The 20,203-nt window shown below is 38.8% G+C and overlaps 1 protein-coding gene across 2 annotated transcripts in view; it reads left to right on the top strand.

Moving 5' to 3' along the window:
* man1a2 (mannosidase, alpha, class 1A, member 2) overlaps positions 1-20,203 on the top strand; it is an 87,722-nt gene that overhangs the window by 8,182 nt on the left and 59,337 nt on the right. For both annotated transcript variants that reach the window (XM_084422174.1, XM_084422173.1), the window contains exon 3: positions 5,049-5,307. In XM_084422174.1, the coding sequence (XP_084278300.1) occupies positions 5,049-5,307 (259 nt within the window). The remainder of the gene's footprint in view (positions 1-5,048; positions 5,308-20,203) is intronic.

Here is a 20,203-nt window from a genome sequence, read left to right as displayed (position 1 = left end):
CCAATTTGCCAAAAATATGGCCGCAAAATGGCTGCAAAAGGAGAAAATGCGTCAAACATGTTCGCCTATATTCGAGAACTCATTCCCAATGTGCAGATAAAAGTCTCCCATTTCTAACTTCATTTTAAGCTCATGTTCTCTGAGTAAGTGTGTCACTGTGGTGGGCTGATGTAACAGATGCCCTGTGACTCGCGCTAATTGAGTTAGCGCTCACACCTGCCAACCTGACATGAAGCTTAAGGCTCCTCTAAAAGCGAGAAAGTGCTCGGCTTGAGCTCAACCAGACCCTTTCTCCTAAACCTGACAGTTTATTTTTCAATTTTTGTCCTGATACTGTTTAAATTGGATGAGCTACGTTTGATGGCATGTTGGAGATTCAATCTGAGTGAAAAATTTGCCTGCTCCTGCCAAAGCTTTAGTAAGAGGAAGATTCATTTGAAGTGTCTGAGCTCAGGCACTTTATTAGAGGCTTGTTTCTATTAGAGCAGAGAAACAGACAGATGATGATGTGCTCCTCAAAAAAGTGATAATGACATTATTGCAGAAAACATCATTTAGTTTCATTGTAGTTAGTGGTGATAGAAAAATGCTAAGAAAGGGGGCAGCTGTTGTGACCAAGCGGAAATATTGCAGATCATCTTTCTGAGCTAAATCAGTGGTTAAAATAAGGCCCCGATATACTCGCGGCAAAGTTATTTTTCGTTCTTCGCCTTGGGGTAAAACAAAGTTCGAAATGCCTGACCAGCGATATACTGCTGGCGAACATCTGATGAATATGTAGTGCTAAGCGCTTTCCTCTCTCAATAACAAAATAAACACACAACAAAATTGAGAAAACCGCAAGCATTTTTTTATCAAAGCATAGCCTTGTAAAGCATCTGATCATAGCAACGTGGATATGTTTGCACGAGCTCTGCAATTCGGCATTCTAGTAAAGTCACATCACGTTTATTTATACAGCACTTTATACAATAGATTGCTTAAAATCAAGCAGCTTTACCATATTAAACATGAAAAACAGTGTCAGTGTCTCATTTCATCAGAAGTACAACTTCATTTTCCACTGTAAAGCAGCTCTCCAGTGTTTTCACTCACGGACGTCTGACCTCTACGGACTGAACAGGAGAAATGAAGCGGAAAAGATTTCAAGCAGAGCCTCCGCGCACACCTACCTATTACGTAATCGCCACGGACCAATGGTAGTAGCTGTTTCGAACTCCCAAAACAAACCCCAAACGAAGTTCGTTTTGGCCTGATTTTGTTCGAAATTACGTCACATAAGTTCGTTCTTCGATTTCGTTTGAAGTGTATTGGGGCCTTTAGGATCAAGAGGAACAGAATCAACTACAACATATTTAGTGTATAAAAGTGGGAATACTACTTGCCCTACCAGATCATTGGTGCATTGTCACTACATCTGACATTTGTTCGTTTTAAAACATTTGTTAATGTGTTTGTGTTGTATTAATTTTTCTGGGATGTATTAAATCTATAAAACTACTGAACTATACTGCCTACATCTATGCTAAGATGAACATTTCAAATACCAGTATGCTTTTCACATGACCTCACGGTTGCACATTTAATTCATTGAGTGGCATCGATTTATCTCAAAAGTAAAAAAGTTCGAATCTTTAATCCAATTTTTTGTACAAATGTCTGATAAAATGAGTCAAGATGGCAAAATTACAAATCATGGTTGATATGGCTCCTGGTTTGTTTTTCATGACTTAAGTAATTAAAAATGACAGTCCATTGCACACAGCTGTCCATCCTCATGAGGCAGCTTTACATCAAATAGGACAGGAATGGAAGTCAGATAAGAGATTTGTTTTTAAAAAGAGACATGAAAAATGTAGGAAGGAATAAAGAGAGGCTCCGCTTCGCTCAAGTGCTGTCCACTTAAAGGCTGTAGTCAGACCTGTATGCATCATTTGATACCAGGAGGCTGTTATTCCCCAGAGCAGCTTCAGGCTGAGAGTGATACAGAAAGAAACCACCACACAGCGTTGTATCTTTGAACTCTTGAAAGGCAAGATGGGGCTAGAAAGCGATGGATGGTTGGGGATGTTGAGGAAGAAGGCCCTTCCTGAACTCTATATTGGAAATATGAGTTGCTGACCTTATTTTCTAGTTTCTGCGAAATGGGCCAGCAGCCACGTGGCTTTACAGGTGTTGGTGGTATTTTGTTGAAAATGAGCTCAGTTCTCAAGGGAATCTAGTGCAAGTACGTTCACATAAACATTTGCAGGCACTGTACTACACTAAATACTAATGAAAAGCACATACAGTATTTATCAGTTGGCGGGTTAAGCAGTGTGTTCCTCTTATTCCTCAGTAAGACAGCTGAATACTTCAAGCTGTCCTTGATGCTTCAGATTTTTATAGGTGTTTCTTCATTCTCTTTGCATTTCTCTATGTCTTTATCTCTTTTCTGTCTCTATATGTGAGCAAGGCAGAAAATGAATCCTGATCAAAGCCTAATGATGGGGCTGAGGAATGGGTCTGTCTGAGATAGATTGGGTCTCCTGAGGCGTACAGAATTAATCTGCTGTACCAGAATGAAAACCCGTTTTATACCTAGAGCCACACATGTGGAGATAACTGCTCCAAAAGTGCTTCTGGACCCATTCTGCTATAGACAGTGTTTGGTGTACTTCCACGATAAGCTTTGACTTGTGAAGAAGCTGAGGTTCGAAGGTGGTTGTGTGGGTAGGTTGATGGTAGATAGTGTTGAGCGCACAAAACTGATGGAAGCTGAGCATCTTAACACCTGCTCATGGTGGGTGTAATATAATAAGCGCTTATCTGTTCACAATGGCAAGCTCTGCTGAATTTACCAGTGTTCTGTTGGCATGGCAGTGCTATCTAACATCCATTATACAACACCATCTTGATGTATCCATTTACATTTACATTTACATTTAATCATTTAGCAGACGCTTTTATCCAAAGCGACTTACAAATGAGGAGTGCAATAGAAGCAACAGTACAGTAATGAGTTGTCTAAAAACATTTTAGACAAACATTTTCAGACAATCCCTGTATTCATGCATCATTAGTTAGATTAATTAATCATTCATTATAGATTAAATATGTCAAAATGGTGTTTCTTTAAGGTTTTCTTGATGTTAACTCTCTTACAGGGAGCTTATATAATGACATTACATTTCAAAGAATATTCCACCTAGAGCTTGTTGGAATGATGTAGGTGGGTTCACATAATGCCTGTAAATAATGGAATTGCTGATGAAAAGTAGTAGCGTGCGCAATGAATTGAACTAAACATGTTAATTCAGCCACACTTTGATTTGCCCTGGACTGACTTTGTCTCAGTTGGGGTAATTGATTCAAACTAATTTTGACATGCTTCTAATTGTATGTTTGACATTATGAGCCTTCCATGAAATCACCTAGATGCAGCTTTGAGAAAGCCTTTCAAAAAGAGAGAGAGACTGCAGGCTCCAAAAAAAAAAAAAAGCCAATAGAATAATGTGAGTGGGAGCGAAGGGTTGCAGGCTGAGATTTGTAGGTGAATCCATTATAATGGAGCGTTACCGTAGACTATAGATGTCTGCACTCTAATGCAATGCAGAGTTTTATTGGTGTTTACTGTCATTAGTTAGGCCCTTTGCTCTCATGTCCCTCGCAAGAAGCCATTAGTGCCCACGTATTTCCAACTCACACACGTCCCTGTTTGCAGACTAGCCATTTAACCCCCGCATTAGAAATGCTCACATCAGCACTTACTTTACTGTAATTGCAGCTTTTATCTTCCGGTACGACAACGTTAGTGTCCGTCGCATGTATTTCTTAAGCTAATTAAGCACTTTGATGCAAAATAGTGGGCCAAAATTTTTGATATATATTGTAATGCATTCAAATGATTGTTAAGCCATTATAGTTTAGCAGATACCAGGAGACAGCGAGACTGGGAAGAACGACAAAACGTCTCGCTGTCACATGGCGAACGTTTCCAGGCCGTAACAATGAACGAACCAGTCTGAGATAACCTGCGTTGCCCCGGCATATCACTGTCTGTGTCACTGTATCCATCTGACCTCTTTTCCTTGCAATCCCCTTCTGCTCTTTCTTTAGTCTGGTGTGCTTCATTGATTCACAAGACCTAAAAATCTTCTGTCTCCACCCTTATTCTTCTGTGTGTGTGTGTGTGTGTGTGGCGTTATGTTACCTTGTAGCTTATAGTATTTGAGTCTCCTGTGCATTCTCCCACACTCCACCCCATAATTGCTCTTAACTAATACATGCATACTAAACAGAAACAACCTGTTACAACAATATTATTGTTTTGTTAATACAATTCTATTTCCATTTTATTGCGAAAAACTTTAATTAAAAAAATGTATTCCAATTGTTTGATTATAAATCAGGTTTGTTTGAGCTGTTTGTTGTTAGTGGAGTACGTATAAAGTGACGTGACGTGAAGGCCAAGTATTGTCACCCGTACTCTGAAATTGTCCTCTGCCTTTAACCCATCCAAGTTAATGGACACACGTTAGTAGCAGTAAGTAGTGAACACACACACTGCAAACCGTGGAGCCATTTTTGATTCGGCACCCGGGGAGCGATTGGGGGTTAGGTGCTCAAGGGCACCTCAGTTGTGAATATTGAGGGTGGAAGAGAGCGCTGTTCCTTCACTCCCCCTCCTACATTTCCCTGCCGATTGAACTTTCGGGTTACAAGTCTGACTGTTACAAGTCTGGCCACGACTGCCCCTGTACACAGAGTATAGTGTTGAATATCCACTTCATTCATTTCTTTTTAAGAAAAATAATAAAATAAATCTTACTGACCCTAAACTTTAAATTTGTTAACGGGCAGTATAATACATAGTATACATTGCGTTACATGTATGACGTTTATATATGTAGCCTATAATTACATTAACAGTTTATATAATATGAAAATAATAAATGATATAATATAAATGTAGAAATAGAAATGAAATATAAATGTTCCACCTCCTATATTAGTAACAATAAACTGTAATTAAAGCATCTCTTATATATTTCATTGTGCATCTGCAGGGAGGAAGAGGAGAGTCTTCGTGACAAGATCCGGGCAGATCATGAGCGGGCACTGCAGGAAGCCAAGGAAAAGCTCCGCAAATCCAAAGAGGAGCTGAAGGCTGAGATCCAAACAGAGAAGACCAAGGTAGCTGAGGACTTGAAAAAGAAAGACGGTCCCAAACCACTGCCTCCAGTACCCATGCCCAAACTGGTAGGGGTCAACGATGGTGACCCAGGGGATCCTGACACCAAGGAAAAGAGGGACAAAATCAGAGAGGTAAGAGGAGTGTGTGTTTACATGCTTTAAAAGGTATAGTGTGCTTGCTAGTTTTGAGAATTAGGGCTGTCAACGATTATTAAAAAAAGCGATAATCAATATAATGCTTAATTGATGCTATTGCTATGTATTGCTATGCATAATGTTTTGGTCATACTGCCCACTCATGATTGTGTTAAATAATCTTGAGAGATGAACAGACATCATCTCCCTCACAGTTAATTACTTCACATTGCTTTATAAATTGAACAGTTTTGGCCTATTTAATCTGTTGCAATTTGAATCTGACTGATGTCTCCATAGGTATAATTATCAACTTTTGAAAATGGGTTGCAGTTTTGGATGAGAAATAACACTGAGAAAGTAATAGCCACTGGTTGATTTGTGCCTTACTGGAACAGACAGATTTCTACTGATGTAATGCAGATTTGGATTTTCGCTCTTCCAGATGGACCACACAATTTGTCTTACTGTGTGAGATCTGTTCCTAAATGAATCAGATTGGAAAACGGCTATTAGTGTTCTTTACTAATGCAAAAGCATTACTGTTCCAATTCTCATACTCTGGGGTTTGAGTTTTTTTTTTTTTTTGCACTGTCCGTGGTATGGACACAAATGATATTCATATCTAGTTGACTTTTAATATTGATCATGTTTAATGTTGGCTGTGACACTTTAGGACCTCTTACATAAAGCTTAACAGCCTGTGGGCTGCAGATGATGAGTCAGCAATGCTTGCAGTAAATGCCATTATATTCACTTTCAAATTGCTACTTGTCTTTAATGAGATTCTAAACCTGGAAATAAATGTTTTTCTTTTGTTTCAGTACTTTGGAGACTGATTGTTTTTTCCCCACATAAGTATATGTTGATGTTAGTGATGGTTATGGTCTAAGAGTAATTGGTGTCCTTAAGTGTAAAGGTGAGATGATTGTTGACTGAGATGACTGTTGTCTTAGAGCTTTTTACCAGGCATTTAACCATGGGCTAACGTTTGTAAATTCTAGGTTAAAGTCACTTTTAACACTTGTAGTTTTGAAAGGAACCAATGTTAACTTATGTTATGAAATGCTGCCCTAGTGTCATGCAAGATCCTATCCGCCTGCAGAATATTACTCCCCTTCAGGGCTCCAGACTAACACTTGAGAGCTGTATCACCAATGCCACTAAGTTCTACAAATGGTGGCACCAGCACCAGATTTGGTAGCACTGGGGGAAATTAATCATAAAGTTAATTTAATCATAAAATTACTATTGTTTTTGCATTAACAAGTGCAGTTACTAATAATATTATGTTTGTTTATTGGAAATGTAACAGTAAAGCACTGAGCTTGCATTGATATGCAAATAAAATTAACTTTTATTAACAGTAATGTGCAAAAAAAAAAATTTTTATAGGGAAAAGTTAAATATTCTACTCTTATTAAATGTACCATTTGTTGTAGTGGTCGACCGATATTGGTTTTTTGATGGCCGATATCTTAGAGAGCAGGATGGCCGATATAAAGCCGATATTTTTATTATATACTTTATATTTATTTTAATCAATATTTTATACATTTTTAAATAAATTAGAAAACAAATCTTTAAAATAAACATGCTTATACTTTAGATGGCAACTTCTTGAATCTACAATCCTATTACAGTATTTTTCACAAATAAAGTAATTGATTAAAAATATATGAATATGTGAATAAAAAGGAAGTTAACACTGTAACATTGCACTCAGTAATCTGGTAATATTGTGCACACTGGTAATCATATTTTTTTTAAATAAAGACATGGTAACGCTAATATTACAAACAGCACACAGTGAAAACGATATGAATATGACACAGTGGGCAACTGGATATAGCACAGCATATTTTAAAATGAAGGATTTAAAGTTTTTCGATCGCGTCTCCTGTGAGGCTGATCTTCTGTTTGCATTCACTCACTTCGCACGGACCGACCGTCGCTCGCAGTAACACGTTTATGCAGGCTACAAATGCACATTCACAAGATATCACAGCTGGATTCCATTAAATCTGCAAGGTTTGTGAAATTTAAATGTTTATTAGATATTCAGAGATTTGTTTAAATGATGTAGATGCGCATTTGCTGAATGTTGACAGTAAATGAGAAAGTATTTTAGCCTGATTGTTTGCCTTTTCTGTTACAAATAATATAAAAGCAACACTTTACTTTTTCGCATACCATTTACTTTCTTTGTTTACCAGTTCTGTCTAACAAAGTATTAGATATGACTGACAGAGATCATAAACGAATGAAGATGGAGAATGTGAGTGAGCGCTGTGTGATCAGGCGCTGCTGTTCTCTTCTCAGGCACTGGTGTTCTCAGTGCCGCCCGTCAAAATAAGTCCCGCTTCCAACACATCGGCCAATCAGAAAAACGTATCGGCCGATGCCGATATTTTAAAAGTGCCAAATATCGGCCGATATATCGGCCTTGGCGATATATCGGTCAACCACTAATTTGTTGTTCTGTAGTATCATACTGAACTGACCAACAGTTTCAGTGATTATAAAAGAAGTGCTCTTGACGTGTTTTTTGTACAAAGTTTTTGTTTTTCATGAGACTTTGTGACTTCCATATATTAGTCTGTTCCATGTATTAGGGAGTTGAAATGGCTAAGTCGTCCTAAGTGCTCCTCTGCCGCCATCTACTGGTTATAGTGGTAAATTCCTAAAGTATTTTTAAATAAAAGTGCTTGTTTTCCACAAAGTGTTAGTTTTCTTTAAATTTTCATCTTTAAATGTTTAGTTTTATAAATCATCATTAAAAATAACATTACAATTAGATAATATTTAGAGCTTTGAAGTGCTGGAAAAAGTGTGAAAATTGCCCTTGAAAATTGCTTGAATTTCACTCTCAAAAGGTCGTTAGAACCCTGAGATGAATAATGTAAAAAATTTTGCCACAATACCATTACAGGTAGCATTGCTTCTAGGGACGGGTACTGAAACCTGAGCCCCGGTGCTTAATTCTGAAAGACTGCAGGATCGATAAGCTATCGGTTCTGCTGTTGGCACTGGAGTCTGGATAAATTAAGAAAATACACTATTTATTATTGCTATATATAGATGTTATCTTGCAAAGTCTATCTCCCCAACCATTTCTATATGCGATAATATTAAACCATTATTTGTCTGTGATGCATTTTTGCTATTTTCAATCCAGAAGAGAGAGATGCCTCACTTGGAGCTGCACAACACGAAATAAACATTGTGATGTTTTTTGTGGGCAGCGCTTAGGTGGAGGCTAACCACTTTACTAACGCTAGCTAGCAAGTTTTATTTGTGGACTGAACCAGATTGGCCGTCCCATACATGCTCACTCAATGGATGGATGATCTGACAGGATTACCTCTGGTTGTGACATCTGCCTGATAGAGAAGCATGTATAGTAAAGAGAAACTGAGGGCATATAAATCTTTAGATGCCTATAACTAGCCTATGTGATGAATGATTGTGTATGATGTGCAAACCCTTCTTTCATTATAGTTGTGTACAAGTTAAGAGGAGGCTACGGAATTCTGTTTCAGCAGGCAATAAGAACTATTTGTACAACTACATGAGTGAACTGGGCCAAAATACAAACAAAGTTAAATATTCAATGTGATGGCTAAGGTATTATTTGATAATCGTTTTTGTGTAGTCCGCTCGTTTTATCGCGTTTAATCACAACTGTCGTCGTTTCTTTTTGTCTGGCAGTGGCAGCAGGTATGCACTAAAATTTCAAATCGGAGCCTGTACTCTATCGATTCTGGCACCCAACAACACAAAAGATGGCATTTTAAGATCATTATGTAGCTGACTCTGTGCTGGTTTGTATTATTGGCCGCCTCCAGTTTTCCCTTTGTTTTGCCTCCAGCTAATGTTGTGACGTCAGCACTAAAAAGGTATATAGATGTTTTATATTCGCTTTGTTCAAAACATTGCTTTATAAACTGAAATGTTAAATATCTATAGCAAAAGAACAGCAATGTTAATTTATGTTCTTAATTAGTTTTATTGTTTTAATAAAAAAAGTCACAAAAAGAACCGATAAGAATACCATTAAAGTATCAGATCGATAGGCGGAATCGGTAAGAGTAGTAATACTGTTAAAACTTTTACAATACCCATCCCTAGTTGCTACATTAAATCCATGGTGGATGTTGGTGATTTGTAGACTGGGTAAACCCAGCCCGATCTGCCAGCGATTTTGATTTCGCCCTGCAGTTCAGGCTGGAAACCTGTACATTCTTCTATCTTGCTTCCATTACTAATTTGCGGGGACCAATCACAAACTGGCTTATCCACCTGGGGCGCTATTGGCGGGTTTAATCCAATCCAATTCCTTTTAACCTCTCGACGATGCTCAATGGCTTCTTTAGTTTAGCAAACAAATGGCTCAAGTGGGTGTAAACACCTCTCACTTTCATGTTTTTTTTTTTTTTGCACAACCTGCAAATATCATTCGATGCCATTGCTGCTTCTGCAAACCGCTGATCAATGCTACAAACCAATGCGTTTGTTGACACGTTTGCTGCCTGGAGTTTTCACTGCAAAGTACATCACCTGGATCGTTGGTCTGATTGGTTGAAGGACTATCCAATTGCGTACAGTCATTTGAACTATGCCCGTTGATCACGCCTCTTGTGCAGTGAAAGTACAGAGCAGACTCCCCAGATTAATGTTCAATCTTAAAAGATTGAGCTTGGTCTGGTGATAGCCAGACTAGGTGATTTGTGGATTGAAAAGCCTTCTATAACTTGTTCGTTCTTGGCACAATGTTTTCTCTGGTTTCCACGTCAGCGCTGTTTGATCTGATATCTGTGTTTCAGATCTCGCTGTGATGTTATTAATTTTGCGGCGATTTCAAGCGCTTTTTCGCTGGATCTCCCAGCGCTGTATAGTAACGGTGTTGCATACTCGAGATCGGCCCACGAGTACCAGATTCAATCTCCCTCTGCGCTATTATTCTTTCAAGCTGATAAACGGTCTGCGCAGCTCAAACGAGTAGCATGGTGGTTACGTTTCTTTCAATTCGTTTGCCTTTTGATGTTTCTTATATGCAACAGAAATGGCAGCTCCTATCAGTTGGGAAACATAGTGGTGGCACCAGTGTGACCTCTAACAAAATTTAGTCGCACTGGCAGGAAAAAAGGTTGCAAAATGTGACCCTTTGGTCACAGTCTGGAGCCCTGCCCTGTGCCCTTCCTCAATTCCTGATCAAAAGCGTAATGTGTTGTTGTGATATCCGGCGCATTCGGTATTCTTTAGCTAGATGTAGCATCCCTGTTCTTGTGCTTTCAGTATCAATACCATAATGGTGTTTGATGATGCACTGCCAACTATCGACATGAATCAACATGATTGTGTTGCCGCATGCGCATTCATAACGGTGCGTGTCCACTGGAGTGGGGCGTGCGTTTTCAGAGCTAGCATAGTAGCCTGACAAGCCAGACCCACATCAAGATGTTTGGTCTGGGAACACACCATTGGCAGGGCTCAATCCGAGGGGCGGGATAAACGGTTGTCTTTCAAATTCCCTCTGCACGCAATAGGATAGTGCTACAACCAACCAGAGCGTTTTCCCACCAGCGGAGCTAGTTGATAGATTAAACTTTTGCCATGTCCGGTCGGCAAAACTCCGAACACATCTTCCTTTTTTAAGAATTCTCTCAAAGAAAAGCTTAACTCCAAGTCTTCCAGAGTTGCGGCCAAAGCCGATTCAAAAGGCCGCTGTTCGCTAGCAGCAGCAGCAGCCATCTTTGTTTTCAAGAAGCAGGGAATTCACGTGGAACCGACTCTATACACGATGTGATTGGCCTGACTAGAGTTTGTTTTTTCCAGCTCGCAAGCCAACGGAGAGTTGCTAGACGACACTGGCTGCAAAATAAAATTTGCTGCCGCTAGGGTGAGTCTAGATTTCTAGGCTACTAGCATAGTTGAGCTTCCATAGGAATTAATTGAAAAAAAAAAAGGGAAAAATTCCAACGTTCCCCCTAACCCGGTGATACGGGTATTACCGGTGTTATCACGCATCGATTAACCAGTGGGAAAATTTCCTCACCGTCACATCCCTAGGCAATAGATATAGTTATACAAACATGACTACCTGTGATTTGTTACTAACCTAAGATGATGTTTGATCTTTGTGAATCAAGAAACAAGATGAGTTGTGAAAAGTCTATAATAAGCCATAATGAGAGGTTTGTAGAGTGATGTGGATGAGGGAATGCAGGGCTCTGCCATCTGCTCTATCTGTGTGTTAATGTATTTTAGATTGGGAATGTGGAGTCTTTACTTTATGTGATATGCTGTTTATAGAAGCATCTGCCATTCATCAAAAGATATCCATCAACAATCCCTTTTACTTTTTTCTTCTACCTTACACCTGGATGAAATCCAGCATCATAACATATCTCTTTAGTGGACTGCTCACAGCGGGGCTATCTGCTGCTCACTTTGGGTCCTTAACCCTCTTTTTACTCTGGATCTGTGTGTGTGTGTGTGTGTGTGTGTGTGGCCTACCTTCATTTAAATGCACTTTGTTACCTCAATAAGCATCAGTCCAGCTTCCTAAACCCACCTTTGCAATTGAATTAATTTTTCATTATTGGCCAGTCTCTCTACTTTGTCAAAGTTAGTGAATGGACTGCCTGCTGAAAAACAGACTGTCCCTTTTCTGTCAGAGAAATATGATGAAGATTGGACCAAAATGTTCTGATGAACATTTATTTTAACGCCGTTCTCATTGCTTGTTTTAAACGCTAGCAGCTGTGTTTGTTTGACTAAAGAGCTGTAGCGTTTTCACATCTCAGTTCGTGTGTGTGTGTGTGTGTGTGTGTTAGTGTGTCTAGGACTGTGCATGCTCAAACCTTACCTTGGTCATACAAATGAATAAATTTCCCTCTCATGTTCAAAACACTATAAACACGATATTACATGGCTCTGTAGAATACTTGATTCTGATTGGTCAATCGTGCCATCCAGCGGTATGTTATTCATTGATAGCAACCGGTAAAACCTGATAAAACTGGCTCATCCGGGTAACTGAAATCAGAGCTATACGCTTGCTATGAACATTTTTATTTCGTAGAAGGTTTGCGTTTGGTGAGCAAATAAAATATTAAAACTCAAATCAATATTTTGTGTACAATTATTTAATTATGTCATTCGGGCATGGTAGACTCGCTCTCTTGTTTCATACAAATGCAGCTGCTGCATTTTGCAACGATTGTTTAGTATACTGTAATGGATAAGACAAAAAACAGGTAAGTTTTTACAACCGTTTCATCTTAAATCAGTATTTCTTAATCCCTATAATTATTTAATGGCGTGTAATAAGTGGTATGACTGTACTGTATCCCTTAAATGCCCGTCTAGCTAGTTTTAACTTCCCGCTTGCTAGCAACTGCTTTCTTCGTGGAAGCTTAGTTTAAAGACCGTATTATGACATAATTAAATAACTGTACACAACTGTACATTGACCTCATTTATACTGTACATGATGTTAACACGTTAGCGTTACCTCACACATACTACACACTAAATGGTTACAGTGTAACCTGATTCATATGTGCACAAACCAGTCTTAGCTGTTGTCTTTCAGCATGGTTTTATACAAACTATATACAAATCTGCCCTCTGCGCTGTTTTAGTATGTGTTTGTGATTCACTGAACTGCTTTTGGATTAGCACAGTGCTAGCTTTGATTAGCCTGATGAAGGGACTGGAGCTGACCAGGAAAAGATGCTCCCACAATGCCTCACTCTCTCCATTGCTACAGTAGCACACCTCTCTTGCTTCGTCTGATTAAATGAAAGTGCCAAATTTATCTTTCTTGAGTGGATTAGCTGCTACGTTTCCAAAGCTCAGTGGAGAAAGATAAGAAGTTAGCTCTGTACATTGTTAATTGTGCCTGTCAGGGTTTGTTGTTTTCTTTTGCATGTGGGGTGTGTGTTAAAGGAGTTTATATGATAGATCCTGATGATTTAGCTTGAATCCCAGATCTGTTTCACACTCGGCAAAAAAAGAAAAAAGTGCAAAAACAGCCTCCCACTATCACACTTTTTTGTAGCGTAACAGCTGCCTGCGTCTCTATACAGGAAATCAATTGTTGAGTTATTATTATACTTGAATACATTTGGAATTTAAAAAAAGTTATCAAGAGTGAGATATTAAGAATTATTACAAACTTAATAATCTAAATTTATATATATATATTAATTAGACCTTAGAAGGGCGCCCATATACCACCAAGTAAAGAATCTGGATTTAGTCACATTTACTGAATGGAAAGTTATGCTTGTTTGCCTGAAGCCCAATAGAATAAAAGCCTGTATTGCAAAAGAGTGTGTGTAATATATATATATATATATATATATATATATATATACATCCATCACCAATAATCATCATAAGTTTAACTTTTGTTGCAGACACAGGAGCTCTCACTCTCTTTGTCTTTGTTAGTTTTAAACATTTTTGTCTAATAATTTATTAGACATAACTGTTAAACTAAGAAAGTAAACGGTATATGAAGTTTTATAGTGTTTTCCTTTTATATTATAAGCAATAGAAAAGAAAACGTTATAAAACAATCTCATATACTTCGACATTCAGCAAAAACGCATTTATAACATAAATCACTGTTGGTTCGATTTTTTTCACTTTTTTTTTTTTTTTTTTACAATTTCAGGTAACACTTTATTTTGATGGGCCCTTTCTAGTAACATTCTATTAACTATAAGTAACTTTGCAACTACATGCCAACTAACTCGCATTAGAGTGTTAGTAGACTGTCTGCTAACTCTTTATTTTGATGGTCCTCCAACACACATTCTACTGACTATAAGTAACCTTGCAAGTACATGTCAACTTATTCTAACCCTACCCCTACCAGTCCACTAATACTCTAACACTCTAATGAGAGTTAGTAGACATGTAGGTGCATAGTCAACAGAATGTGTTAAAGGGACCATCAAAATAAAGTGAAAATTACATAATCAGGAAGTTGCTATCTAAAGTATTAAATCTGTTTATTTTACAGGTTTGTTTGTTGGTTTTTTTCATATTCATTCATTTTCAAATTTATTTACTTTAGTACTTTAGCACCTTCCCTCAAAGTTCAGCTCCAACCCTGGTCAAACACAGCCGATCCTGCTAATTAAGATCTTCAGGAGCACTTGATAATTACAGACAGGTGTGTTTGATAGGGTTGGATCTGAACTCTGCAGGTAGGTAGGCAGATCCACAGGAAAAGGACTGGGCACCCATGGTTTAGTATATTATGTAAAATAAATCCAATTTCATTGGATCATGTGTTATTTACCTCCATTTATTTACTGAAATACTTCCCGCATGTAAGCCTCAGCTTACACAGGCTGTGTGAATACCATAGGTGGAGAAAGAAATAGGCTATGTGCTGCTTTTACTTGTGGTGTGAAACCGACACTCCTTCACTCTGGCTCTTTCTGTGTCTCACTTGTTCTCTTTGTATGTATTTGAGTCTTCAAAGAGTGCCTGTTTTGTTCAATCTTCTGGGTTTTAAATGGATTTATCATCCCAGACCAGTGCTTTTTATAATCTTTTCATAAACTCTCTCTCCACACACTTTCAGAAGTCTCATTTTGACAATTCTCTGAATGTAATTACTTATAATACTCCCTCTACATTAACTCGGTGATAAGCTTACAGTCATATTGATTTGTCTAAGGGGCCCTCAACACAAGCTCCTCAGTTCCTTCCTCCACAGCCATAACTGGGATTATGGAGTGTGTGTGTACCGGTATATTTTTGCTTATTTCTTTTGCTTGTTCTGATGGTGGTTCGCAGGGCTTGAAGCAAACAGTGAGTCACTGACACAGCTCACATGCTTACTCTGGTGGAGTTTAGTGTGATGAACTATTTGATCTTTATGGACGACTACAGAATTACAATTTTTGGGTGAACTATATACTGAGAAGTCCTCACTTTCTCAGAAACAAAATAGAACATTTAATTAGAGGGAATTATGTATAGTTTACTCCCCTTCATGTCATTCCAAACCTGAATGACTTTTTTATATAAAGAAGATGTTTAATAAAAAAATTATTTCTCTATACAATGGAAGTCAATGGTCACCAACAAATGTTTGCTTACCAACATTCTTAAATATTTTTTGGATCAACATGAGGGCAAATGATGACAGAATTGATCCTAGATAAAGTATGTTTATTTTATGAGTTCTTTGGCTTTGCTGGTCAAGGGGAACAGGATCTGGAGTTTATGTGAACTGAACTTGAACTCTAATTACCCAGATGAACTCCACCTTGTAATATGTCAGAGCTTGTCTACTAGCCGCCAGGCCAATTATCTGACGCATGTTGTTTGTGGCATGTTGCTGTGAGAATCTGGAGCTCTGTGCTGCTCTGTTTCTTTTAGTATTGTTGGCAGTGAGAGCATTTACGCTGCAGGGTACTGAGACCCGAAGAGCATCAGAGGGCAGGTTCATGACTGTGCATATGCCCTGAAGATGAGATGAAGAGAAGGTGAGACTTGTATACCGCAGTCAAGGTCACTGAGGGAATTAATTGGGCCTGTATTTGAAAGCGTTCAGTAAGAGAAATCATCAAACACAGTACAACAGGATACAACTTGACACCGTACAGTACTTGTTATATTTTATTTTATATTGTCATCAAAGGATTTTGGGTGATTGGAAGACATGGTTACACAAAGGATGTATCCTTCAAGGTAAACTGAATTTAAGAATGCGAAAGGAAGCCTTTTATTCAGCAAAGATGCATACATTAAACTTATCAAGAGTGGCATTTGTTACAGAAATTTCTTATAAAGAGACTTTTGCATTTGTTACAGAAATTTCTGTTTCAAATTAATGCTGTTCTTTGGAACTTTCTATTCACAAAAAGTTCTACAAAAAGCACAAAAATGATTGTATTTCATTTAGCAGCACAACGGTTTTCAACATTGATAATGAAAAGACCAAAGCACCAAATCAGCATATTAGAACGATTTCTGAAGTATCATGTGACACTGAAAACTATGGCTACTGAAAATTCAGCTTTGACGTCACATTTAAATTATATTCAAATAGAAAACCGTTATTTTTAAATTCTAATTATATTTCTCAATATTAATGTTTTCACTGTTTTTAGCATCAAGGGGTAATGCGAATTTGGAGAAGCGAAGGGTTTTTAATTTATATTAAATATGAACATATGATATGTGTCAATATAACAGATGTTATCTTGACAATTTTGTGTTAGTCAGACAGTAGCCTAAACTTGTACCGATTTGAACTGTACTGCAGAAAGACTGGTATCATTATATAATTGATAAAGTTTTTGTATTGACTTGGTACCGGTTTAAGTACTGATCGGGACTTTTGATTTACTATAGTATATTAATATAGTGGTGCAAATTTACAAAGAGGCACCACATATGGCGCTTTTCCACTGCATGGTACGGCATGGTTCGGCTCAGTACGGTTCGACTCGGCGCGGAACGGTTCGGCGCGCTTCGCTTTTCCACTGCGTGGTACGACTCGACTCAGTACGGCACGGTTCGCTTTAGCTCGGTTGCTTTTCCACTGCAGTTAGTATCGCTTCAAAGTGGGTGGGACTGATCGTTATAGTTGCCGTCTCTACCATGACATCATATTAAATGCGAATTTTTCATTCCGTGTTTCCCCATCCACTCCTCGGCAACCAACGAGAGGAACGTCTGCACCTCGTCCACTGACCACGATTCAGCCATTTCTTTAAAGGGGACATATCATGCCAAATGCACTTTTTTAGCCCTTAAATGCATTTTGTTGTATATTTGGAGTGTTAAGAAGTACAGAAAATATGAAATTATTCTCTTCAGGTACTTCGTTGATATCTTTATATTCTGTTTTGGTCATATTTTTCAACCTGTTCCGATTTTTCTGTTATCTATGACGTTTTTTGAACTATTACGTCACAGTATTTGCAGCGGAACTTCCAAATAAGGACATTGACTTCCGGCTCAACACTTCAAGCAATCCGCCATTTTTATTTCTCGCTGCAATTTTGTAGTCCAAGCTAAAGGATGCAGAAGTAACGAGAGGGTAAGTTAAAATGTTCGGTTGTTGGATGTAGTAACCCACACGCTTCATTACACCGTCTAATGTTGATGAACTGCCGCGCTTGTGACAAGGGTGCATGTTTAACTGAAAGAACGAGCAGAGACAGAGACCCGGTCGCGCGCGCGCTCACTCTCTCTCTTCAGAGCCAGGCGAAAGTGTAAACAAGACATCACCGTCTCCAAACTAGACGCTGTCTTGCTCTCTCTCCCTCGCACATATTAATAAAAATAAATCGACACGGTGGTAAAAGGTCGGAACACCAAAGTTTCATGTGTAAATACAGTACACACCAGTGCGATACATCCATATGAAGACGTTGTTCTACAGGTTCGTCGTCTTCATTTTCATCTCGCTCCTGCTCCGACTCTGGCTCGAACATGTAGGCTGGCTGGACAAGTCTTTCGTTGTTGACATTTTGTTAATAAAGTGTGAATAAAAAGTTTCTGTGCTATCAAACTACAAAAATGGCCGAACGGGGTGGAGTTGAACCTCTGCAACCTGGAGAGGGGGCGGGGTATGAAGTGTCTCAATTGTATTTAAAGAGACCGCACCAAAACGAGTTGCTCTCAGACGCACATCAGAAAAGGGGTAGAAAAGGGGCCTGTGGAGCTATAATAATGAGGAATTCAGACCCAAGCATTGCAGTTCCGCTTTATATAGACTACAAATGTATGATTTATATGTAAAAAGGAACAATTTAAAAGCATGATATGTCTCCTTTAAAAAAAAAAAAAGTTTATACTAAGTTTATTATTTTTTTTTGAAGCAAATACTTTTAAAACAGGTGCTACAGCGTTGGCTGTTGTCTACTGGCTATTTAAATCTAGCGGGTTTAAGTGTCTCGTGTCGTAAATACAATGACGCTGGTAGAGATGATTCTGTCTGACCAATCAGTGATCTGCAGTGTTTTCACGTCACATTTTAGTATCGGTACGGTACGCTTGGAACCTCAACAGAGGTGGTACCATTTAAAGCGAGCCGAAGCGAGCCGTACCGTACCGTACCATGCAGTGGAAATGCGCCATAAGTGAGCCGTACCGAACCGAGCCGTACCGTACCATGCAGTGGAAAAGCGCCATTAGGCAATGGTCTCTTGCTACACATTCTCACTAAGGGCTGAAGATCAAATCCTTCATACTCCAAACTCCCTGACGATCAAATCCTAGAACCGCCCCTGGCAGAGATCATGGGAGTGGATCCTTCTAAACTCCTGGGCCTTTCTGCTGGTGTTCTGCTCTTAGATGAGCCCAATAATCATCTGTTTAGCACAACATCAGAGGAACGAGAAACACAAGAGACACATTACACGAGAAATCACCTGACTTCAGAATATCAATGTATTTTATTCCCATAACACCTGTGGCTTAGATCCAGCTCTTCTTAAACTACAAAATCATATACAGTGGAGATAGAGGCAAGATGAGGACCTTAAACATCAACTGAAGAGCCAATATATCTGAGTTAGTTGAATGATGGGTTATATTTGACATGTCAGAAGGGAGCGCAGTAGTGTCTGGGTGTGATGTTTAAAGGCTGTCTCCAAAACAAAAGAACTGTCCTGAATCTTTTTAAGTGTCAGAATGCTCTTAAAGTCAATTTATCACCTAGTATTGCGTCATCACATTTACTGCAGTGAGACTCTGTCAGATATGATTCTGTCTGTCCGGGTGGACAGGTTATAGCGCCGTAACTTCAACCTGCAGCTCTGTGGCAAAATGGGTGGAGTCTAAATCAATCACAGGGACTCAGGCCTTCACCGGAGGCAACTGGTAATTGCAGCTCTGCTGCCTGATACTTTCAGAGCGGCTGTTCTTTTTTGACCTCGCTGCAGAATTTCACAGTTGCTCGTCTCTGTTGGTTTGCTCTAGAGCAAAGAGTGATCTATGAATGAATTGCATGTGCCTGGTGGGGGTTAATGCTAATTAAGGCAGCTCCCCCTAGAGGAAACATTGGAGGGCATTTGTGTGTGTGTGTGTGTGTGTGTGTGTGTGTGCGGGCGCACACGCTCTACTGGTTCTGAATGCTATATTTTTCTAAACCCGCAGTAATTAGCTGACCTGGTGAAATTTCACCGTCCTCAGCAGTGATTATTAGATTTTTCATTAGGAACAACAGAGCTGTGACTCCTATGCATTTTTTTATTTTATTTTTAGAACAGTCGTTCCCAATATTTTGTCCTTGAAGCCACCATCCTTAATCTAAAGGAGTCAGAGAGAGAGTTTTAATCATAACTTGTACAAAAGCATAAAAAAGAACTTACTGTTGATTGGCACTTCCTGCTGACTGGGGTGTCTCACACTCCGTCTTTTTATAGAATCCAAAACACTCCCACGTTGGCGAGTATGAGTAGAGTGTCTCGAGTAGAATGTCTCGCTAGAGTGACACTGGCATTGGATTATTTATGATAATATTGTATGTGTAGCATTTAAAATTATATTTATATATAGCATTTTTTTTTTTTTTTTTACAGTTATCAATAATACCGGTATATTGTGATACCTCTAGTTTGGAGCAGTTTTTTTGCATCCATGTGTCCATATGACCTCAAAGCATGTAAGTTTCTGTGCCTACCTTGTGAACTTTGACTCTCCTCTGGTAGGAAACCTCTAGTTTGATTTCATTCTAACCATAGTATATGAATGACTTTCTTCTATGGAACACAAAAGAAGATTGAAAACATTGGACCCCATTGACTTTGATTGGTTGCTGTTCCCCAGAAGAAAGTAAGTCATACAGGTTTGTAACGACATGAGGACGAATAAATGATGACAATTTTATTTTGGGGTGAACTGT

The sequence above is a fragment of the Rutilus rutilus genome, assembly GCF_951802725.1.
Source record: "Rutilus rutilus genome assembly, chromosome: 10".
Taxonomy (NCBI): domain Eukaryota; kingdom Metazoa; phylum Chordata; class Actinopteri; order Cypriniformes; family Leuciscidae; genus Rutilus; species Rutilus rutilus.
Note: the sequence above shows the minus strand (reverse complement) of the source record. Positions and strands in the feature narration are given on the sequence as shown.